Here is a 25,205-nt window from a genome sequence, read left to right as displayed (position 1 = left end):
TAATAAGCATCTCAAATGATTTTGATACAGATGGACAAATCCAAACAACTGTATATTTTTAAGTAGTGAATCTATATAGAAGGTTATCTTTACAAAATCGCATTAAGCTGAAGTGGTAGGATACAAAATAGTATACATATACATTAATGACAAGATGAAATGTAAATACAAATCTAAAACCCAGAAAACATTACAGGGCCTGTGTTAGACTCCCAATTCTCCCATCTCTGCTCTCACACCTTTTGCAACTTTTCCCTTGCTCTCACTAGAGATACCATATATTTCCTTGCTGCATTGAGGAGCTTGACCATGTGACACACTTTGACCAATGACATAATAGCAGACAGCATGCAAGCAAACATGAAATGTGCTTACATGGTTGGGCTTGCCCTCTTCATCTTCTTCCTTAAGAAGAACATGACCTGGGAAGCCCACTTGCCCCAGAAGAATGAGGCGCTTGTAGAGAAGAGCCACTCCAATCAACCCACAAATCTGTGAACGTGATGATAATATTTTGGTATGTCACCAACTTTTGGAGTGAGCTGTTATGATGTTAGTTGACCGATACAGAGTGCAATAAGAACATTGAGTATTTTATCAAGAAAAGCAACATCTTTGAAATTTTGTTATGGTTTGGTATTTTATCATCTTTCACGATTAAGTCAGCTAAAACCTAGGAAAAAAAATAATCCAGATGTATCTCTAGCATAGTTTTATGACCGCATGAATTTTGACTGAAAATGAAACAATGAAGAGAAAAAGGATTAAGGTGCCAAAGAAGGCTGAGCAGGAAGGAGAGAAGGTGAAAGAACTTTCTCAGCTAAGTTACCAAGAAATGGGAGAGAAATCGAAAGAGGTGACCTATGAGAAAAATTCTCAGTTTATGGCAGAAAAACCACCTCATTTGTAAGGTTTTCCCCTTTGTTATTGGCATCTTACAGCTGTGCTTCTCCTGTCTTTGAAAACCTGCTCCTTCATTTCCCGTAATCATATGTTTTTATTGCTGTTATTTCTGTTGTGATTAAGACCCTGGTCTTTCTTTCATGGTTTGCATTTTCCTATTTACCAAACTTCTGGTCTGTGCTACACCCTGATCCTCAACTGAAAACGTCTTGCATATGATTCTCTCCTCCTTGACAAGCAATTTGGGATCCAAGGTGGATCCAACCCACTTGCATGTCTAGAGCTCCTCTTCTGAGCTCTGAGGTCTTCCTTGTACAGATTTCATATCTAATAAGCATAAGGAGGTGAGTGCAACATATTCACACTTGTTAAAAAGAAGGCAGCAGGGGCCAGCCTTGTGGCCGAATGGTTAATTTCACTTGCTCTGCTTCAGCGGCCTCGGGTTCGCAGCTTCAGATTCTGGGCATGGACTTAGCATGGCTCATCAAGCCATGTTGTCGCAGCAACCCACACAGAAGAGCTAGAGTGACTTACAACTAGGATATACAACTGTGTACTACTGGGGCTTTGGGGAGAAAATGAAAGTTGGCAACAGATATCAGCTCAGGGCCAATCTTCCTAAATAAATAAATAAGGAGACAGCAGGCCCAAAATGGAGTCACTAATGTTAAGGCCCCACAGTCAGAAAACCAAGACTTAATACCTAACCTAATTTGCAGTTTCAACTCCCCAGGAATGTAACCTTGGACCAGTCAACACAGAATTTCCTGCTCAGCCCTAGTGGGTTATCCACTGATAGACCACTTCCATTCCCCTTAGGAGGGCAACCTTGCCTAAAACAATGCATTCTTTGGTAATAATTGCCTTTTGTCCCCTCCCTCTCTGCCTTTAAAATCATTTCTTTTCTGCAACTCTATGGAGCTCCTTTCTATTTGGTAGACAGGATGCTGCCTGATTCATGAATCGTTCAATAAAGCCAATTTGCTCTTTCAAATTTACTCAGTTGAATTTTTGGTTGTTTAGAAGATTTGGTGGCAGCAGCAGAACTAAAGGAGACTTCCAGTGGCATTCAGGGACAACAAGAAACACAGGCATGGTAGTTGCATGGTAGTTCACTGTCTTTCTCACCATTTCCAAGGGCTGTGGGTAAGTTCCCTCTGGGTTCTGAGCTCGGCTCTCTTTGCACTGAGCTCCCAATCTAACTGGCTTTCCAGTTAGTTCCCCATTTGTCTAGAATCACTAGTTCCACGTTGGGAGCTGCTAGCAGTTTGGACCACAATGCCCTATTTGATTGGAAAGTCTAGCCCTTGGTTATGTTTCCAGATTCCGGGTTGGGAACTGCTGGTGGTTGAGTCTGCAGTCCCCATTTGTTTGGGATCCTTCCCCAGATTCCACGGTGGGAACTGCTAGCAGCAACTGCACTTCCCCATCTTTTTGGAATCAGTCCACAGTCCCCATTTGCTGAGGTCTGTTGGTTCAGTCGTTCCCCAGTCTCAGGTTCCAATGTTGGGAACTGCTGGTTTTGCACACAGGGCCTTTTCTTGGCCAGGAACAGTAACATCTCTTGGTTACTGCCGATACATTAAGGTGCACCTGTCTGTCTTGTTTCATGTAGACAAAGGCTAACGGGAAACTCTGAAGTCAAAAAATCACAAAAATCATGGGCACAGATCAAGTATTTAAAGGCTGTTAGAGAGTTCATCACCTAACTCAAAGACTCCTGTCAGGAGAAGGTGGTCACGGAACAGGTTAGATTGACACCAGGCCACCTGCCAACCTCAAGAAAACTTCCATGCAACGAGGTATACTGTAAAACACACACAATCCTCAACCCAGCAGCACGCTCTTTTTACACATTAATTTGGCTCCAAAAAACCCAAAGTCTTAGCTAACGGGATCTTTAAATTCTAAAGAGTCAAGCAGGCCACCTTCTGGCACACCTGTTTATTTTATGGCTAAGAACTATGGCCCAATAATAAATTGCTCAATAAAGTCAATTTGACTTTTTAAATCGACTGAACTGAATTTCTTTTCCTTGTTTTCTTTTTTGAGGAAGATTAGCCCTGAGCTAACATCTACCACCAATCCTCCTGTTTTTTGCTGAGGAAGACTGGCCCTGAGCTAACACCTGCGTCCATCTTCCTCTACTTTATATGTGGGATGCCTGCCACAGCACGGTTTGATGAGCAAGCAGTGTGTAGGTCTGTGCCCAGGATCCAAACCAGCAAACCCCAGGCCGCCGAAGCCGAGCATGTGAACTTAACTGCTGCACCACTAGGCCAGCCCCCTGAGCTGAATTTTTTGTTGTTTAACACACTGCTCGACCAAGAAGGGCAAGGCACAATGTTCAAAGAGATTCAGTGGCTTGCAAATACCACAAAAATCAATAAGGAACAAGCCAAGACTACCTACAGACCTTCAGATTCCTTCTTCAAAGTAATTTTTACTACATGATGACATCCTTAAGTGCCTACTCTGTGGAAAAGACAGTAGTATACACTCCAGGGAGAAGGAGACATCAGTAATTTCAATATAAATTAAAGATCAGAGGGTTTCATTGAAATTCTTTCCTCCCTCAGTTGACCCTACTTAATGTTGGGTCTGTTTTAAATCTGTTTCAGTAAAGACTACAGAATATTTAACATCGGTATAACTTTTTGAGGATCAAAAAAAGGGGATCACTGGTTTAGGCCAAGGAAAAAGATAAGCAATTATGCTCTTGCTGTATGCCAGACTCTGCTTTAAGTGTTCCCAGCATATAATCTCATTTGACACATGCAAATGTGCACATGCACACACACACCCTCTAGGAAGTTCCTCTCATTTTATAGCTAACGGGCTTCAAGAGATGAACAAGTGCAGAGACAGGAATGAAAACAGGGTTTTCAAATCCCACAGACCATGTCCTTTCCATATTTTCTCTCCTCTATGGTACCTGATTTTGAAGATTAAAGATGCAGTAAAAAATGAAAGCGGTGGAAAAATCTCCTACCATGTTGATGTAAAACACTTAGATAGCGGTACGAGAAGACTGGCGCACTGCTGACTAGAAGGCAGGAAAGCTTTCTGTGTTAAGGGGTGAATGCCTCATAAGTCAGTCATTGGTTCCTTTAACTGCATTTCCAAATGTAAATAAAACTTGGTTTAGCGCAAAAGAAACAAAGTCAAAGGTCTCCCTCTTCAGGGGAAAAAAAGGCAACTCTTAGAATGACCTCTAAAAAAACTTCCAAATTCTCTTAGAAAAAAGGAAAAAACCCCAATGAGATAGACAATCCCAAGGCATTCTTAAACTTCGAATCATATGCACTAAAGACTAAAGTATTTCCGGCACTGAGTGGTAAGCAGGTCAAAGTTACCTATCAATGAAAGGATTAATAACACCACTGCCTTTAAAGTACATAACCATAAGCACATCTGTTTCCACAAATACCTTCTGCGTCTACCTGATAACACTAAACTGCCCTAGTTCGTATTATCTCGCCATAACAAGAAATCCCCAAACTTCGTTGACAGATAATTCCTAGTACACGTGTCCTTCAAATAGCTCTCCGTAAGCCCCAAACCTGCCCCTGGCCAGCTAAAAGCTATAAGCAAAAAACAAAAACAAAAAACTTTTATTTCCCGAGCCTTGTCTTTTATTTTTATCTCTCATTTTAAGGAGGACAACATGATCTTTCATTTCCCTTCACATGTAATATTCCGTGAACTCTCTGAGAATTTTCCTGCAGTACAATCCTTATCATGGCCTCACGGGCTGTCTGCAGGCTGCGGCTCTCTCTAGCCTCACCTTGCACTACTTTCCCATCTTCCTCGTCCCTCTTTTATGCAGGGTCTACAAAATACCACTCTGCTTCCTAATTCAAAGATCTGTGTATATTCAGTTGCCTTCTGTGAAGGTTAGAGGTTCTCCTGGCACTCACCACATTATAATAATATACTACGGTTAATCACCAGATTCTAAGTCCAAAAGGAGCACAGTCTGTCTATTTCACTCATCACTGTAGTCCTGGCAACTAGTACCAGTGCTGGCATGTGGTAGGCACTCAATAAATATTGACTGAATAAATGAACATAGCAGAGTTTACAGAGGGTAAGTGGACTAAGTCAGATCACAGGGCTTGAACTCATCCACAAGAAAGAGGTACTAATTACTGGAGACAGGAACAAGAGGCATACCTAAATCAGGCCCACTTACTAAACAAACTTTCTACACTCTCCTACAGTCTATCTAGAATTTCCCAGAAGGCTTCCTTTCTTAGTTCTGGTCCTGTCAATCCTGCTTGAAGGTGAGTGTACAGGACAATATTATTGAAATTCTCCACTGCAAATACCCCAAAGAGCTATCTCATGAATGGCTGGGGTACCTTGTACTTCCTACTGGCACAGAGCCAAGGTTTATCTCAACCTTTTTGGGTTAACAGCACGTCAGTGTTAAAGTAAATTAATCATATATCCCTCTGGGTGTAAAAATCTGAAGATGTGCTCTTTTTTTTTATATAAATGAAGCAGGTAGTTTTTGTTTTTTTTTTGAAGATTGGCACCTGAGCTAACAACTGTTGCCGATCTTCTTTTTTTTTTTTCCTGCTTTGCTTTATCTTCCCAAACCCCCCGTACATAGTTGTATATCTTAGTTACATGTCCTTCTAGTTGTGGGATGTGGGACGGCGCCTCAACGTGGCCTGACGAGCAGTGCCATGTCCGCGCCCAGGATCTGAACCCTGGGCTGCCGCAGCGGAGCACCCAAACTTAACCACTCGGCCACGGAGCCAGCCCCAAGATGTGCTTTTTTATACTTCACTATTTACATTTAGACTTAGAAATGCCAGAATTTCTGAATTTAAAAAACCTTTTCCTACCTTTTTACAGAATCCCAGAGCTACAAACAATCTTTAAGCATTCACATAATCCAAAAAAAAGAAAAAGGAAGAAAAGTAAAGAAATGAGATGCTTTACGGGAAACAGGTAGCAAAGAGCAATGTACATAGTTGGTCCTCAGTAAATGTTTGTTTCCATCCTTCCTCACCTCAGAGTTCATACCCCACCTGCCACGTCAACCCTTCAACCAATCTAACATCCACATAATGTCCATGCCCCTAAGAGAATCCCCCATCCCTATTAACTAGTAGACAAAAGAATGCATCATAAGTAGAAACTCTACATGCAAAACATATTGTTTCACTGCACTATAAGCTAAGTCCATACAGAGTTAAATACATTTCCAGGCTAAATAAGAACCCAACATGATGAAACATGGTTTCTATGGGAACATGCATTTTGAGTTTCAAAAACGCAACTTGTAAAAGCTTTTGGAACAGTGTGCTTTTAAATTAGAGCGCCTATATTCTGGAAAACATGTGGGTAAAAAAAAGTTTTGTGAATCAAATGACATCCTTGAACTATGACATCAGCAGTTTAGACAAAATATATTTAACTTGTTTTGGGTGCTAATAATCTGACTGATTCCTAATATATCTCTCTCGTCCAATTAAATCTTTACATATCTCTAGTTTCCATACTTAAATTTTCATAATTAAATTACAGTCCAAAAATAAAATCCCTACACTAATAAAACAAAATAAACTAGAACACTATACGATTCCTAGCAGCTACATCTGTCACAAACAATTCCTTACAGCAAATATAGTTTTTGGTCATACTAATTCCACACATAACACACCCTCCAGACTATCAGAAACTCCATTCATCTAGATAAAACGCTAGGTGTAAAAAAGCATATGCTCTATACCACTTTCTTTCCTGGACCCATAAAACAGCTACTGGCAGAAGTGTCCCCACCTCCAGCACCTCAGCAAACTTGCCCACTATCCAGTGGGCTTCAATCACAACCTCTCCAACAAAACCTGAATCTGAGCCTCAGGGCTCGTGGAGGACCTCTCCAAAACTTACTCCTCCTTTTCTTCTCTAGAGTTTTTAGTCTTTAGTAGCCAATCACCGTTACTAGTGAATCGTATTAAACTTTCCCTGTCCAAATTATTGTGTGTTTTCTGTGTCCTAACTGGACCCTTACTGATCTAACTTCCTTAAAAGCAATTTTTGTATTCTAACAATATATTCATGATGTAATTCTGTATTCTTAGGAGACTAAACATCAGAAAAAATTAGGAAGGAAAAAAGTTAACCATACATGCAAAGTTCTTTCCTAGAACTCTCATTTACTATGCACTTATTAAAAGTATATAAAGCACCAGAGATTTCATTATGTAGGCACAATTGATGGAAATTATTGGCCACTGGTGACTGAACTCACTCTCCAGCCCCTCTCCCCTCCCTGGACTGGGGAACCGGCTGAAAGTTCTAACCCTCTAATCACAGTGCTTGGTTTTTCTGAGGTCCAGCCCCTCTCCTGAAGCTATCTTGTCCTCCAACCAGAAGTTTTCTCATTAGCATACAAAAGACAGTAAATTTCAAGAGTTACAGGAGCCTTGTAACAGTGACCAGAAAAAAGGACTAAATAGTACACATTAGTGTACAGTTGGGCAAAATCCTCTAACACAAATCCTGTTTAATAACAAAGTGCTGAATATCTCGTGTAATTTATTGAGTATCGTACTGAAAGCGAAACACATAATGGTTTATGGGTTCAGGACTGTTGTAAGTGTTATCAGCCTCATGATCGCGTGGCTGACTGGGAGCTGTGGCTCGCTGCCGCTGCCCAACGTCACAACAGAGGAGTGTACCACATACCGCTAGCCTGGGAAAAGATCAAAATTCAAAATTCAAAGTACAGTTTCTACTGAATGCATTATCAATTTCACACCAATGAAAGTCGAAAAATCCTAAGTAGAAACATAGTAAGTTGAGGATCATCTGTATCCCACTCTACACTAAACCCCACAACCTGTTCAGTTCAACATTCTGCTTGAGAGATACAGCAATAATTACAGCACATTTACAGTAGTCTCCCCTTATCTGTGAGAGATACGTTCCAAGACCCCCAGTGGATGCCTGAAACCACAGAGAGTAGCAAATCATATATATACTGGTTTTTTTCTATACATACATACCTATAATAAAGCTTAATTTATAAATTAGGCACAGTAAGAGATTAACAATAATAAAATAGAACAATTATAACAATATGGCATAATAAAAGTCACCCAAGATCTTAACAACCTCAGCATAAGATTTTTTTCTTTTCTTAAGTTGAGAACTTTTACCTTTTCACTTAAAGCTTCCCTTTGGCATATCCGAATTGCATCCTCACTACTCTTGCGCTTTGGGGCCATTATTAAGTAAAATCATGGTTACCTGAAAACAAGCACTGTGATACCACAACCATCAATCTGATAACCCACAGCTACTAAGTGACTAGAGGTGGGTAACATATACGGTGTGGATATGCTGGACAAAGGAATGACTCACATCTTAGGTGAAATGGAGTGAGACTTCATCAGGCTATTCAGAATGATGCACAATTTAAAACATGAATTGTTTATTTCTGGAATTTTCCACTTAATACTTTTGGACCACGGTTGACCGTGGATAACTGAAACAATGGAAAGCAAAACTGCGGATAAAATGGGACTACTATACTGAGGTATACCAAAAAATAAAAATAAGTTTTAAACTATGATCAAACCTGAAGGCACATCTGTGAAAACTACAACAAAAAGGCTGAGAACCCCACTCTAAGACAACGGCTGTCAACTGAGTACCAGGGTCAAAGACGTAAAGTGGATGACAATGGCAATAAAATCTACTCCCAAACTTTAACAATAACTGTTACAAGAATATCCTGATGCACATATATTAATTTCCTTGGCTGAAGTTGGAAGTGCCAAATTAGCTTCTGTAAAACACTACCATTCTGTTAAAATTAAGTTAACCTTATTCTTCCAAATTTTACTAATTTTTTAGTTTTGGTTATATCTAAGTTATTAGTTGGGTTTTGGTCTTGGTGCATAAGAGTTATATAATAAAAGATAATAAATTTATGCCTCGTTTACATTTACGCACACTTCAGTAAAACTATAATGAAAAATACTTTAATTCAAGGGAGAGTCCCTGAGACCTATTTTAAAAAGTCCCAATTCAAGGATAAAAAATATTGTCATCAGGTGGAGCATTAATGAGGAGGAGGAGAAATTTTTCAATACAGTTGCTGGTTCTCCAATCATGAATTTGGACACCTATGCAAACAATATGCCCAAACTTCAAATCCAAGTGGAATAAGACAAATACTGAAGGCAAAACAAGAAAAAGACTAGAGGACAATAAAAGAGAGTATCTTGGGGCCACCAGGTGGCACAGTGGTTAAGTTCAGCACTCTGCTTTGGTGGCCTGCAGTTCAGTGGTTCGAATCCCAAGCATGGACCTACACCCCATTCATCAGGCCAGGCTGTGGCAGCATTCCACAGACAAAACAGAAGATTGGCACAGACGTTAGCTCAGCAACAATCTTCCTCAAGCAAAAAGAGGAAGATTGGCAACATATGTTAGCTCAGGGCCAATCTTCCTCACCAAAAAAAAAAAAAAGAGAGAGAGAGAGAGAGACCAACTTAATGAAAGAGTATGGAAGTTCAAATAAAGAAAACTAATCACATATGAGACTAAATTGAAATGAACTTCTATTCATGAAAGAATAGCATAAAGGGAGTAAAAAGACACCCTGAAAATGGGAAAAGATATTTTCAAAATATCTAAGTAGAAAATAAAAATTATCTGTAGACTAAAGAACTCCTTCAAATCAAAAAGGAAAAGGTAAAACCACCCAAAAGAAAAAACAAACAAGAGAAACAAACGTAAATTTCACCAAAAAAAATCTCAAAGGTCCATGAACACATAAAAAGATAACCAAATAGTTTACCAACAGTAGGATGGTTAAGTTCTGGTGCATCCAGAAGTAAAGATGAACTATAACACAAGGGCCATTTATTTCATATAAACCTGAACTCTTCCACCTCAGAGCACACACAAAAACAGACTCCACATAAATTACAGACGTAAATGTAAAAACTAAAATGATAAAACATTTTAGAAGAAAACACAGGAAAAAAGTTTTTGCAAATTAAGTTTCAAAAATTTGTTAAAGCATTAACCGTAAAAAAAAAAAAAGTGGTACAATGAACTTCACCAGTGTTAAAAAACTTGACTTCATAGAAACTAATAAGAAAATGAAAAGAACCTACATGCTGAGAAAAAATATATTTATAATTTATAACGACATATTCAGAATATATAAATCCCTGAAACTCAATAACAAGATATATCTATAGAAGATATAACAACGGTCAGTAAGGAAAAGACAAAGGCAGCAGGTTCCCAGTACCTCCCGGCCACACTCCCTGACCACCTCCCACCCTCGCTCCCCCTCGCCCCCACAGAAAGCCCCCTGAGGCCCTAAGACAGGCGGAAGAGGAGGAACAGAGGCACTGTTAGCCAGCCCCTCCCTTCGCACATTAAACCCGGAGAGCTCTACCCTCTCTTCCAGCAGTGCAAGGGGTATGAAGGGTCCCTGAGCACCACAGGCACAGCCAAGAATGCACAGAAGGGCATTCACTTCCATCCAAAAACTGCAGACCCTGAGTTGAGAATTTGCCTGAAGAAACCCCCAAGATGGCCAAGTAAGCTAATGGCAACATCAATGTTCACAGGGCCCTAGCACCACACCTCCTCGCACGGGACCCCAGCCCTTGGCGGGCTACTCTGATCCCCACGTCCCCAGAAGCCTGGGCCCCTATCCAGCAAACATCACAGAAACCACAAAGCTGACTCCAGCCTGAGCTACGCCACCTTCATCTATCCAGCCACAGCCCCACAGCGCAGACGCAGGGAGCCTTCCCTCTGACACCAGCAGCAAGGACGGAAATACTGTCAGTTCTGTTAGTTCTGCAGTCTTATCACCGACTGGAAGTCCCCGCTCTACTGGGGAACAAGCCCAAAAGTCAGCTCTGAGAACCTGAATGATGTGACCAGAATAGGCACAAAGAGTGTCCACTGACCCCAGGAGGCCTGTGCAGAGAGCTGTTCCGTCCTCCAAAAACTGGGAATTTTAAACCTGAGGCAGTGGACTGGGCCGAAGCTGGGTACCTGAGGGTCACTGTAGATATTAAACCCATTTGCTATTTCCTGTTTAACTTGAGGGGGTGACTCAGGGGTCTCGAAGATTGGTGAGTTTGTTTTGTAGAAGAAGGAGAATGCGCTCAGCAGCCATGGAATTGCGGAAGTCAGACTGTCCAGGGGCTTTCCCACCTTCTCATTTTGGCCAATTCGAATAAAATCTGTCTCCATCTACAAACACCAATGTCTCAGTGTTTGGCTTGCTGTGCATTGGGCACGTAAACTTGAGATTAAGAGGTGTGGTATCACTTCTGGTTTCCTTTCAATCCTCTTCCTTGGCCTTGTTCTGCCCCAGAGGCTTTCTGTAAGGCCTAATGGGAAGAGTGGGGCCTACTTGATGAGAAACGCAGACCAGCTCAGATGCTTCAGTGGAGGACACAGCAGGCCCCACACCTCCAGCCCAAACTCGCTTCTGTAGCTCCACCTCAAAGAAATCAAACATTTGATCTTGCATGTATTCTGGCATGAATTATAACACACCAACTTGTGTATATGTGAGTGGTTCTCACGTTACTGTTACCATAGTAACAGATCCTGGCCACTAATGGTTCTTCATTCCTGGTCCCTCTCTCCCTACTCCTCTACATCCTTCCTGCTTCTCTGAGGACTTAGCTCTCAGCTGGAAGTCAATCCTGCCCTCAGGCCTAGCGTAGCTCGCCCACCCCACCCACTTCCAGGCTGAACAGCACCAATAAAAACCCAGCAAACAGGAAGTGTTTTCCTTTCCAGTTCAAAACGAGCTCCTCTTCTTTCTGATTCTCACATGGACCAGAAACTGTAAGAAAAGTCTTTCTTTGCCCAATTGCTTACCTCTCCACAGTTCCTCCCACCTGCCATTGGTCCTCCAGGCCCTTTCCAAACTTCCAAACCAACTACAGTGTGAAAGTATTTTGTACCCTGTGAACAAAGTATACATCATAGAGATTTCTCTTATGTGCACAATTAACTATCTAAGAGATTAACTCAATGCTAGTTTGAGGTATGAAGAAGAGAAAGGCCTTCCTTCTTCAGCAGTGAGCCTTTTTATCACGTATTAGTTTAAAAAAAATAAAATGAAGAAAAAACTGTGCAATTTCATTTTGTTTCGAGAGCATATCAGTACTTGCTCCTAAAATGTTTTAACTCTAGCAATATCTTCAACTTTTTTGCCATTTTCAGACTTGGAAGAACTAGCTATTGTTATTGCTAATCCTTTAAGAACATAAAACTGGAAAATGCATGAGAAGCAATATTTAAAAATCATCCAAAAATGGCCAATAAGCACCTGAAAAGACTTTAAAACCATGAGCCATTAAAGAAATACAAATTAATATCACAATGAGGTACCACTATATACTCGCTAAGATGGCTAAAACATAAAAGTTGACAATATCAAGTGCTGCCAAAAATGTTGACCAACCAGAATTCTCATACATTGCTGATGGGAATGGACAGTGATACCACCACTTTAAATAACCATTTAGCAATATTTTACAATTCCACTGCTATGTATTTGCCCAAGAGAAATGCAAATATGTCTACTCAAGACTTGCTTACACACATACACGTGGCAATATTATTCATAAAAGCCACAAACTGGAAACAACTCAAAAGTTCACCAATAGGTACATATTTACACAAGTTTCAAAATATTCATATAATAAAATATTACTCAGCAATAAAAAGGAACAAACTACTAACACATGCAATAACATGGCTGAATCTCAAAAACAGTTTCCTGAGCAGAAATGTCAAATGCAAAAAAAAAAATAAAGGAATTTTTATGATTCCGTTTATGTGAAGACCTAAAACAGCCAAAAGCGATCTACTGTGATAGAAATCCAATAAGTGGTTATCTGGAAAGGGAGGGTGGGGATACTAAATGGGAAAAGTGATGCAAGAAAATCTTCTGGAGTGTCAAAAATGTTCCATATGCCAAAATTCATCTAATTAAAACAGTTTCAATGGGTGTTTTCATTTTATATTTTCTAAATTACACTATGGTAACATCAACCTGGAAAAGTCAAGATAGCAGCTAGAGGGATGTAGAAGGAAGGGACAGTTCGGATGAGGCACAAAGAAAACTTCTGTAATAATAAGATGTTCTATTTCACATCTAAGGTGGTACAAAGGGCAGTAATCTTATTACGTATCTCTGAGGTATACATAAGTTCTCATACGCTATGTTTCTCACACACAAAAAAATCTTTCAAAAATGATTCACACACACAGACCCCAAAAAGAAAAGAAACAGGGAGACTGCAACCTTACCATGTACAATAGCTTCCCAACTCCCTGACATATGATTCAATGAATAAAAAGACAACTAACTTTGCCCTATTTGGGTTCAGGGTTCCAGTGTCCCCTGGGCACCTGAAGCTTTGGGTTTCCAAGAGATGGTGGCCATGATAGCCTGATGGAGGCGGCATTTCCCTTACAACAGAAAAGCAGGTCAGTGTAAGTACACTGATGGGGACAAACACTCGAAATGTAAGAAAGCCAATGTGTTCAAAGAGACTCTGCTTGCGTGTTCAATTGGGTGTACTGTAATAATTCAACCTCTGCAATCAATTCACACAAGTGCTAAGGCACTCTCATCTTCAAGAATACTTTCAACTAGTGCTCCTCAAACTTTAAGTGCAGAAGAATCACTGATTCTTGTTAAGAAAGTAGTCCAACCATCAGAGTCTTGAAACAACAGGTCTAGGGTGAGGCACAGAATTCTACAGTTTTAGCAAGCACTAGAGGAAATGAAGATAGTCCACAAATCACACTGTAAGAATAAGCTCTGATCTACACCTGTTTGAACAAGGCTAAGGAAACAAGGAAAACGTACATTTTAAAATATTCAGTGGCTCGAAAGACTAAGACTATAAACAAAGCAGATAAACTGTATTAAAATAGTTAGTCAAGGAGGAAAAAAGAGAGAGAAAACTTAGAAAAATTACTTACACAAGTTTGCCAAAATAAACGCAAGAGGTCATTTCATAAATTCAACTTTCACATCATCTACTTACCCACACTGCATAGTGACATTCCAAAACTGGCTTTCAGAGGACAGATTTGGTCTTTCATAAACAGGCATACCTCAAAGGTATTGTGGGTCTGGATCCAGACCACTGCAACAAGCAAATACTGCAATAAAGCAAGTCACACCAACTTTTTGGTTTCCCAGTGAATATCAAAGTTATGTTTACAGTATACTGTAGTCTATTAAGTGTACAAAAGCATTATGTCTAAAAACACAACATACATATCTTAATTAAAAAATATTTTATTGCTAAAAATGCTAACCATTATCTGAGCCTTCAATGAGTCATAATATTTTTGCTGGTTGAGGGTCTTGTAAAAAATACAGTATTTGAGGGCCAACCCAGTGGCATAGTGGTTAAGTACGCACACTCTGCTCTGCGGCCCAGGGTTCACGGGTTCGGATCCCAAGCACAGACCCGCACATCGCTCATCAAGCCATGCTGTGGCGGCATCCCACATACAAAACAGAGGAAGACTGGCACAGATGTTAGCTCAGCGACAATCTTCCTCAAGCAAAAAGAGAAGACTGGCAACAGATGTTAGTTCAGGGCCAATTTTCCTCACCAAAAAAAAAAAAAAAGAAAAAGAAAAAGAAAAAACCCCCTGCAATATTTGTGAGGTACAATAAGGCAGAGCACAGTAAAATGAGGCATGCCTGTATAACACAAATCAACAATTATTATGAGCTATGTCACCATACTCATCACTTATATTTGCAGGAAAAAGGCAGGCCACTGCTGCAAGTCAGTGCTCATGCTGTCAGGGACTCACTGCTCCAAGGAACTCAAGGGTGGGGTCAGAAGCATTTAACTGTTAAGAGATGCAATCACCAACCAACCTGAAGCAGACTGAGCTCCAGCACAAGGGCGAGGCCTATGACCTTTGCCTCATTTTTAATGCTAAAATATCCGCTCTGGGAGGAGCTCAGGCCTTACTGCCTTAACCTGCAGTGTATGTGGAAGCATGTTTTCCAACTGAGCCTGCGCAAGCGAATACCCACCTCTCTGTTTTGAATATTCATTCCCATCCAAAATAAAAGGCCCCTGCTTCCCTTTGTTGGGGATGCCATGACTTTGGAAATGATTCTGCGTGGCCTCCTCTTTGCTGCAAACATGCCCTACTTTGTGTGACAACTGCTTCTGGTGGGGGTCTGATTCAACTCGCCAGGAAGGAACCCACTTTGGTTTCAGTAAAAATGGTAGTTCTGTGACATTAGAGAGTAAGTGTGTGTGTAGTGTCAGGGGAAAGACTCTTGTAACCACTCTTACACTAAGCATATCAGGGCAGAAATGAACGATTGTGAAGTGGTCGCTGGGAAAAGAGAGAAAGGACTGCCCATGATAAAAAAGAAATGCAATGCCTGACTTTAGAGGCCTTAGGATGACAGAGAAATGGCTGACAAACCAGCTATTTCCACACCAGGATGCCTAGAGCGAAAATTTTCACAAGAGTCACCAGCACTCAAAGGAAAAAGTACATGCAAGCATCCGAATTTAAAATACTACATATCTTTTAGTTCTTTAGAAATAGAACCCTCTTTATAACATACGAGTTTGTACAACTAACACGTGTAAATACTTTAGAAATGCCTTAGGTACCAAAGTAAGGAACTGTCCTTTAAAATCAGCAATAAGACAATATCTACTATTACTGCTTCTAGTCAGTATTATTACTTCTTAGACGTCTCATCTAGCACAAGAAAAAATGAAATTACAAGCATAAAAATTGGAAATAAATAAAATTCTCATGATTTACTCACAGTATGATCTTTTACAGAGAAAATCCAAAATCATCTCTGGAAAAGTGTTAAAATAGAAAAATTTAGCAAGGTGGTTTGATATAAGAGCAACATACAAAAGCCAGTTGTATCTGTGCACACCAGTAACCAATAACAAATATTTTAAAACGCTACATATAATTGTTATAAGAAATTAGCAACTATCTAGGACAAATGATGTGTTAGAATTCTACAGTTAAAATTAAAACTGAATAACAGAAATGAAGAAAGATTTAAATAAAGGAAAAAGTATACTCTGTTCACAAATAGGAAGACTCAATATTGTAGAGACGTTAATGATCCCAAATTGGTCTAAGATTCAATGGAATTAATAAAAAACTCCAACAAGAGTTTTTCAGAGAACTTGGTAAGATTATTCTAAAATTTCCAAGGAAGAATGAAGTGCCATGAAACCTTGGAAGAGGAGGAGCCCACTTACTTTTCCAGTAGTAGAGATCATTACGAAGCTACAGCAATGAAGACAGCATGCTATTCACAAAATGGATGATGGAACAAAACTGAGACAACAGGGGGAAAAAAGAACACTTTACATAAAGCTTCTGTATATGACAGAGATGGCACGTCAGTTCATTGGGGGAGAGCATTAACTTTTCAATAAGCTACGACTAACAACAATAAATCATATACATAATAAAAATTAAACTGGATCCCTATCTCACACCAAGTACAAAAAATAAGTAAAGATGGAAGAAGGTTTAAGTGTTGCAAACATATCTTTAAACATCTTAGTAGAAAACAGAGGTGAATATCTTTTAGATATAGAGGTAGAAAAACGTTCCTAAAGTTAAAACAACTAAAATTAAAAATATATACCTTCAAGAACTCATATAGAGATGCAGTAAAAAGAAACCAAACGGAGAATGAACGCAGGATTCAAGATGATTACAATCTCAAATTAAAAGAGAGGGATGGGATAAGGGGACTATGATTAGATATAGATTACCTTCAAAGTTGCAGCTTTTGTTTTAAGTAGGGGGTTCATGTGTGTTTATTATTAAAAATTGATAAGAAATTTCATAAATAAACATTTTCATGGACAGCTATTATGAACCAATGTTTATAATTCTATTATTATTATTATGCACTTTAGAACCAACTAAAAATGTATACTATTAAAACAAACCCCCAAAAGATCTGACCACCTATGGAGGCAGTAAATATAGAACTAGCATAGATGATCAAACTGAAAAGTTATCTGAGCATATAGGACAAAAAGGGAGAGAAAGAAATTATAAAATAAAATTTGAAGCAAGGAAAAGACATGAATGGTATCTAATGTTCAAATAATGCAGTTATAGAAGGAAAAAAAAGAATACAGTAGAAGCAATAATTTTACTGAGAAGAACACTAACATTTTCAGATCAAAAATCCTAGGCAGAACTGTTAAAAAGATAAACACACACCACACACACACACACACACACACGCACACACAAACACACACACACACAGTGAAATTTCTGGATTCCAAAACCAAAGGGGAAATGATACAAGCTTACACAAAGAGTCAACAACAATATAAACAAAGAGTAACATGAAACAGTATTATACTATACAGAAAAACATATAGTTAAAATAAAATAATTTTTAAAAACTAACTGCTAATGTGTAACACAATTAAGTAATATTTTTGACATAAGGTATACCCTAAGAAATTTAAAATGTCATCATTTAGAGAACAGATGAGTGGTTACCAGAGGAGAAGGGGGTGGGAGGAGGGCCAAAGGGGGAAAGGGACATGTACATATGGTGATGGATAAAAACTGGACTGTTGGCAGGGAACACAATGCAGTCTATACAGAAACAGAAACAGAGTGATGTGTACCTGAAATTTACACTATGTTGTAAGCCAATATGACCTCAACAAAAGAATTGTTTTTTTAAGAAGTCATCATTCAGAATCACATTCAATATTATCCCAACAAAATCAGGAATGCTGTAAACAAAAATAAGCTAAAAAGTTTTATCTTATTGAGAGTAGAGGAAAGGAGGGAAAGCTAATTATCAATTTTTGACTCTACCAGAAAAATACGTTTAGATATACTTGTTTAAAATTAAAAGAGCAGAAATGAGAAAGCGATTTCCAAATCATTACAGGCTGTAAAAAAGAAAGGGTAAGGGAGGTGACACAAGGAAAATCTGATCAATCCATGAAAACTGAGCAGGCTGGTTCAGATCCTGGGCACAGACATGGCATCGCTCGTCAGGCCATGCTGAGGCGGTGTCCCACATGCCACAACTAGAAGGACCCATTACTAAAATATATAACTATGTACTGGGGGGATTTGGGGAGAAAAAGCAGGGGGGGGAAAAAAGAAGACTGGCAACAGTTGTTAGCTCAGGTGCCAATCTTTAAAAAACAAAAAAACTGAGTAGGGAAAACAAGACTAATAAACAGAAACTCAGATGACAATAAAAAAATTTATCAATTATCACCATATATGTAAAGGATGAAATTCTACTAAAACACCAGCAAAGACACACAAGTTTGGATTAGATCCATTAGAAATACAAAGAGAATTTGATGAAATTATATTAAAAGGAGAGATATCACATCCCTCAGAATTTAAGAGATAAAGGAAAAAAACATGAAATATTCAAATCACACTGTGTTCATTTAATATACAAATAAAGAATTCTATAACTTTTTCTTTTAAGATTTTATTTTTATTTTTCCTTTTTCTCCCAAAGTCCCCCAGTACATAGTTGTGTATTTGTAGTTTTGGGTCTTTCTAGTTGTGACATGTGGGATGCCACCCCAGCAAGGCTCGACAAGCAATGCCATGTCCGCACCTAGGATTCAAACTGGCAAAACCCTGGGCTGCTGAAGCAGAGCTCTCGAACTCAACGACTAGGCCTCGGGGCTGGCCCCAAACTCTACAACTTTCAAAGAATACCCCTCCTTTTCATATGCTCCTTAAAACTTCATGTACATAAGAAAATCTTTTTCTGTGTGTGTGAGGAAGATTGGCCCTGAGCTAACATCTGTGCCGATCTTTCTCCATTTTGTATGTGGGACACTGCCACAGGCTGGCTTGATGAGCAGTGTGCAGGTCCATGCCCAGGATCCAAACCCACGAACGCTGGGCCACCAAAGCACAGCGCACAAACTTACCACTATGCCCCCGGTGCTGGCCCCAAGAAAATCTGAATAAATTTCTAAAACTATTATAAATCATGTTCTCTAAACACAGTATATGGAAACTAAAAGTTAACAATTTTAAAAATGCAACATCTTGGAAAGTAAACCAAAAAAAAATCTTTTAAAGAGTGAACAAAAAATAAATTCAAATTCAAAACAAAACTGATGAAAATCCACAGCCCAAAATGTTTTTCATTAAACATGACTGGAAATTCACTAAACGTTGAATGTAAGTATAAAAAGAATAATAACCATCAAAAAGAGTAGAAAGGTGGAATTACTAAAGAAAAATAAAAATAAATTAGAAGACAAAAGTTATAAATGAAACAAAGAGCTGAATTTTGCAAAGACCAATAAAATAGATCAACTTCTGGCAAACACCACTGAGAAGAGAACAAAACTAACAGGAATGAGAAAGAGATCTATCTATATACCCACAGATTTAAGAGAAAACATCAGATCCATATACATATCTATATGGAGAGAAAGCTAAATGAAATAAAATCCACATCTAAAAAACAATTTTAAAATTGACACTGGAAGTGGTAGAAAACCTAAAAAAAAGATAAAATTTGGAAAGTTCATCTAAAATTTGCTCTAAATAAAAGTCAGCCTGATATAGTCATATTCATCAACCTTTCAAAGTAGCAAGTACTTAGATTGACAAAAAATGCTTAAATGTCCCCAATTTTGAATGGTTTAACCCAATCCTACGTTAAACAATTCCAAAAACATAGGAAAACACAAAAAGCTTTCTAATAATTTTATGAGTTAATTTTACCTTGTTACCCACTTACACAAAAGCAAACCGTGTAACCAATCTCATTTAAGAATACAGATATTAAATTCCAGATTAAAATTTAGTATATTGAATTTGGAGGCATCACGACTACATGAGATTTTACCAGAATGCAATCCATCATAATGGGGGGCTCGAGAGTCTCACAGCCCTGAGTTAAATCCCACCCTTCACACACACCAGCAGTGAAATGTTGCTTTAGCTCTTAGCTTCTCTAGTACTGTTTCCTCAATCACAATATGAAGGGAAAAAATAGTGCTCACCTAATAAGGCAGTTAGGAAGATGAAATGAAAAACTGTCTAAAAAACTCTCAGCACAATTCCTTAACATCGTACATAGTCAATATCCCATAAACGTTATCTATTACAATTGTTGCTCTTATTACAATTCCTTAACATAGTACATAGTAAATATCCCATAAATGCTATCTATTACAATTGTTGTTCTTATTGACACATAAAACACCACATCAGTCGTTGCAACAACAAAAGAAGACATTTGATAAAGAGTCAACATCTAAATCTGATTTCAAAATATTTTTAAAACTTAGGACTATAGGGAAATTTCCATATCATAATGAAACAATACATACAGACACTAACATCAATCCTAGGAGTATTCTGCAATCTTAGCTAAAGCAATAAAATAGTAAATGAAAACATAAATCTGAATATTGACAAGGAAGAGGTCAGAATGATAATTATTCACAAATGATATCGACTGTATACACAGAAAAGTAAAGAAAACTCACAGAATATTTATCAGATCTGATGAGAATTCATTAAGGCAGCTGGATACAATGTTAGTATACAAATCAAAATGAGGTGAGAAAGGGAAGGAATAGGTGGGAATAAGCAGCTGGCTCCCCATCTCTCTGCCCAAACGAAGGCATATGCTGATAACAAGATAACCAACTATTTAGTACTAAGGAATATCAGTTGTATATAATGTTTACAGCAATTTACAAAATGTTAACTGTCCCTTCAAAGGCTCTACTTTATTTCTATAACTTTAGATGATAACCTCAATTAGAAAATACTCCATTATTTTAACTAAGAAATTTACTCTGAATCCAGTTTGTATTATTTTTCAAGTTTTGTTTTAAACTCTTAATTTGGTTAATCTGTGATTGGTTAATCCTGCCCACCTAACCCCTCGCTCCCCCCCCCGTAATTAACTGAAAATTGTTGATCCATAAAATTCCTTCTGCTGCCATCCCCTACTATTTTTTTTTAAACTCCCTGTCTGGAATAAATGTATGCTTAGCTCCACCGAACACGCAGATCTAAAAAAGTTGCTAATGTCTAATCATACTAACTTTAAGGCTTTAAAAGAAGATTCAGAGGCATTTAATGACTTGTCCAAGGTCACAGAAAGGTGATACAGATCCAAGCATCTTTTCACTACACTGCCTAAATTCCAACAGCTGTCCGCAGTCTTGAGCTTTCACTGTTTCTCAATAATCTTAAATCTGAGATTCAGTTAGGGAACTAAAATAACTACTGCACTTCTCATTCTTCTTAGAAAACATTCACACACTGCTTCACTCATCAAATATTTACTGAAACGTACTATGTGCAAGGAACCAGGGTCAAACAAAACAGGCAAAATACCTGCCCTTACGAACTTTATATTTTATTCAACTGAGAAAGATACATTTAATGTAAATGGTATCCAGCTCACTTCACTCTATAAATTAATTTGGTCCCTGGGAGGAAGCCATCTATTGTTGCCCTAAAGAATCCTCTTTGGGACCTGAATCTAGGTATCAAATTTCTGAGATCTAAAGATCTTGCACTTAGGTAAATATCAAGCTCAAAGGCTGAAGACATGTTCAAGACCAAAATTCTGACAGGATTTAACTGCAGCTAATCTCCCCCCAACTCCACCTCACTTGTATCCTTTAAACCTCAGAAAAGCAGCTCTCTGCAGTTTTATTACATGTCACAACGCCCAGCCACGGCCAAACTTCAGCCAACACGCAAAGAACACATCAGAGGAAAAGACAGCCCCTCTCCTTACAAATATACTGTGACAAGCTACCTTGCAGGTGAAAAGGGATCTATGAAAGTTCTGTGGCACGCTTTTTTTAAATAAAGGATTATTATATTATTTTATGAAAGAGTCATCCTTCTGGAAGGAAAAAAAAAGAATCTTGAAAATATAGGGAAGCGTTCCAATCCCCAGAACACAGCTATTCACATAAAACTAATGTTGTACACATACATACACACACACAATTATTTTGAGAGCAGAAAATAGGCTCAATTTTGGTTATGCAATATGCACTAGTTACCTCATTTGACTGACAATTCATAAAGTTTCTAAGTGAAAACAGAGAGTTTCACTTTTGTCTCTTCTAAAGTTTGAAGTTTACTTCCTAGTTACTAGCTTAAGTCCACTTCCTAGTTACTAGCTTGGTGGATTTAAATCTACCAATTTATTTGAAGTAGATGGCTTAAAGTATTTATACCCATACAAATATTTTTTAAATAGTTCCAATATGAGTAAAAATATAATACTATGTTAATATGGAAAGCAAACAAATATATTGTTTCTTTTTAAAAAACACATGAATACCTTGATGGAAGTATAATAATACAGGCATTATACTGCTCCAAAAATATTTCCCCCCTCGGGCTGGCCCCATGGGGTAGTGGTTAAGTTCCGGCTCCACTTCCTTCTGTGGCCAGGCGTTTGCAGGTTCCTATGTGGTCGGCGACCTAGCACCGGTGGTCAGGCACACTGTGGTGGCATCTCACATGACAGAGAAAGACTGGCACAGATGTTAGCTCAGCGACAATCTTCCTCAAGCAAAAGAAGGAAGACTGGCAACAGATGTTAGCTCGGGGCCAATCTTCCTCACCAAAAAAATTTCCCCAATACCAGTGAGACGATCTGACACACACACTGAAAACAGCAGCACAATGGTAATACTTTGGATTAACAACTACTGCCTTTGTGTAAGGAGGAGTTCATTAAACTAGGAAATTAAACTTGATGGCCAAGACCACTTTCAGTAATTTGATTCTCGATCCTACAATTTTATGCCTAAACTTCTGAAGCAGGCAGATCTGCATTATCTGATTCTATGTTAAAGAAGTACTCTAGTCAAAACCAATTTTAAAAACTCACAAACTTCTTTCCACTGTTCACATTTAAGAGATGTGAAAAATTTGAGCTACTTTTCCCACTTTGAAACAAATTGGCTGTGTTGAATAAATACTCAACACTGAAGAGAACTATAAACAAAAATGATACCAAATCTATTAAATATTGCTTAGTATACATATGACCACGAGATCCTGCTTTAAGTACTAACACTTTATCACATACTCAACATCAAAAACTAAAGTTTAAGGTATTCAAAGTAGAATAGAGGGGATTAGCAGATAAACTGTTCTAACTCCCAATATTAAATCCAAAATTATTTCCCTGTAAATAAACTGCAGCCTGCAATAATCTTCTAAATTTAACCAGTAACAGTTAACTAACACACAAGAGCTCCAAAATCAACTTTCCCAAAGTGCCTAAAATAACAATGCACTATCCTTGCTTTCCAAAATTCTTGAGCATCTTCAATTACCTCAAGTACTACCATAAAATTCTAAAAATAATCTCAAAGCAGAAATTTAGCAGGCTGTGAGTATATACACAGTCCATTTTAGGACAGCAGACCCTATTCGAAAACCAAGCACAGGTAGGAGATAACTATGCCAAAACTACAACAGGGTGGGGCGTTCGTTACTCACCCTGATAAACCAACACAGCTTCGGGAGCTGCTCACAATAAACTCCAGTTACCCCCGTAACCCCAACACGACTAAAGCAATGTTATCCTTTTGCCCAAAATGCTTTTCACCCAAAAGACAAATAAGTCATAGCCAACTACTCTTCAAGATATGGTGCAAGCCATGATAGTGCACTTCACATCCTGAAAGCAAAATCCAGAACAAAAGGAGCATTTCTCATTACTCACTATAAAAGATTTGAAGCTTCAAAAACAGATTTTTTTTTTTTAACTTAGGTGAGTGACCATTTGAATGAGTGGCTGAGTCAAGAGCAAAGGGTAAACGATGGAACAAGGTCAAACTCAGGGGACAAAAGATTCCTGGAGTAAACATGGCCAGAAAGGTTTCCCTTCTTAAGGACAGTTTCTATACTCAAGGGGGGGAAAACGGGAAAAAGAAACAGAAAGAGGAAAAGGAACCAACGGAACCCTCTGCTTCCACAGAGAGTCACCTGGTAAACGGACCTGCCCCGCCAGGCAGGCAATTCGGTCCTGCTGGAGACCCTTTTGCAAAGAGCAGGCCCAGAAGGCTCCCCCCTTCAAAACACAAACTGTGCTCATCAGGGATGACCAGTGGCTATTCTATTTTTTTAAAAAGGAAGGAGGAGGAGAAAGTTTAATTAAGCAGCCAGATAGAGGAGTGTAGGAATGTAAGGGTCGCTCCCAATAAAGACCCGGCACCGTCTGCTCCAGGAAAACAATCGGCCAGAAGGGAGCGGATGGAAGCCCGCTAAGTGCACCCCGCTTCCCACACGCAGCCCGCCCTGGGAACGACGCCCCAAAGGCGGCGGGGCGGGGGGCGCGGGGAGGAGGCCCTGGCGGCGGGGCCGGGGCCGGGGCGGGGGCCGGGCCAGGGGCCGCCTCACCTTCTGCGCCGCGCTCTGCTGCAGCACGTTCTGCTCCACGGTCATGGCCCCCGCGGCGCCGGCGGCCGGCTTCTCGCGCCTCCGCCGGCCCTGGCTGCCGCGCTCCGCCGAGCTCCAATGCGCGGCGCGGACGGCCGGGCAGGACAGCGCCCCCGCCAGCCAGGCGCGAAGACGATGGCGGCCGGCGTGCGCGGGCACCGCGGGCGGGCGGCGAGGCGCCGACAGCGAGGGCCACGGCGGCGGCCCCACGACTCCGCGCGGCCCGCCTCAGAGCGGCTCGCTGGCCGCGGCCCGGGCCAGGAGCGGACGGACGGCGGACGCCGGCGGGGAGCGAGCAGGGCGGGCCGCGTCAGGCACGCGCTCCTTCACCGGCGGCTCGCGGGCCACTGCGGGGCAGGGAGAGGGGACGCAGGGAGCGGCCGGCCGGAACGGCGCTGTCCTCCTGTCGCCGCGACTCCTCCTCCCTCCCAACCGCCGGCTCTGCCCCCGCCGAGCCGCGCCGAGCCCCGCCGAGCCCCGCCGAGCCACGCCCCGCCCCGCCCCGCCCCGCCCCGCCGAGCCCCGCCGAGCCCCGCCCCGCCCCGCCGAGCCCCGCCCCGCCGAGCCCCGCCCCGCCGAGCCCCGCCCCGCCCCGCCCCGCCCCGCCCCGCCCCGCCCCGCCGAGCCCCGCCGAGCCCGCCCGCCGGCCGCCGTAACCCTACACTGTGACCCGCGGGGCGGGGAGGCGGTGCGGGGCCGCCTCGGAGCCCCGCCCCCCGCTGGGCTCTCCGCCCCCGCGCCGCCCTAAGCCTACAGTGTGACCCGCGGGGCTGGGA

The 25,205-nt window shown here is 40.4% G+C and overlaps 1 protein-coding gene across 23 annotated transcripts in view; it reads right to left on the bottom strand.

Annotated features, from left to right (window-relative positions):
• Positions 1-24,918, bottom strand: part of OR5L1D (olfactory receptor family 5 subfamily L member 1D) — a 106,588-nt gene extending 81,670 nt beyond the window's left edge. For 6 of the 23 annotated variants that reach the window (XR_011423591.1, XR_011423590.1, XM_070228594.1 and 3 more), the window contains exon 1: positions 24,391-24,886. Coding sequence is in view for 14 of the 23 variants with exons in the window: in XM_070228594.1 (XP_070084695.1) it covers positions 24,391-24,435 (45 nt within the window). In the remaining 9 variants the exon portion in view is untranslated. Of the gene's footprint in view, positions 1-24,390 lie in introns of all 23 variants that reach the window. The other 17 variants (XR_011423592.1, XR_011423595.1, XR_011423596.1 and 14 more) reach the window with 10 other exon arrangements.
• Positions 24,919-25,205: the final 287 nt, after the last annotated feature.

This window comes from Equus caballus, chromosome 12 (genome assembly GCF_041296265.1).
Source record: "Equus caballus isolate H_3958 breed thoroughbred chromosome 12, TB-T2T, whole genome shotgun sequence".
Lineage (NCBI taxonomy): Eukaryota > Metazoa > Chordata > Mammalia > Perissodactyla > Equidae > Equus > Equus caballus.
This window is presented reverse-complemented; position numbering and strand designations above follow the sequence as displayed.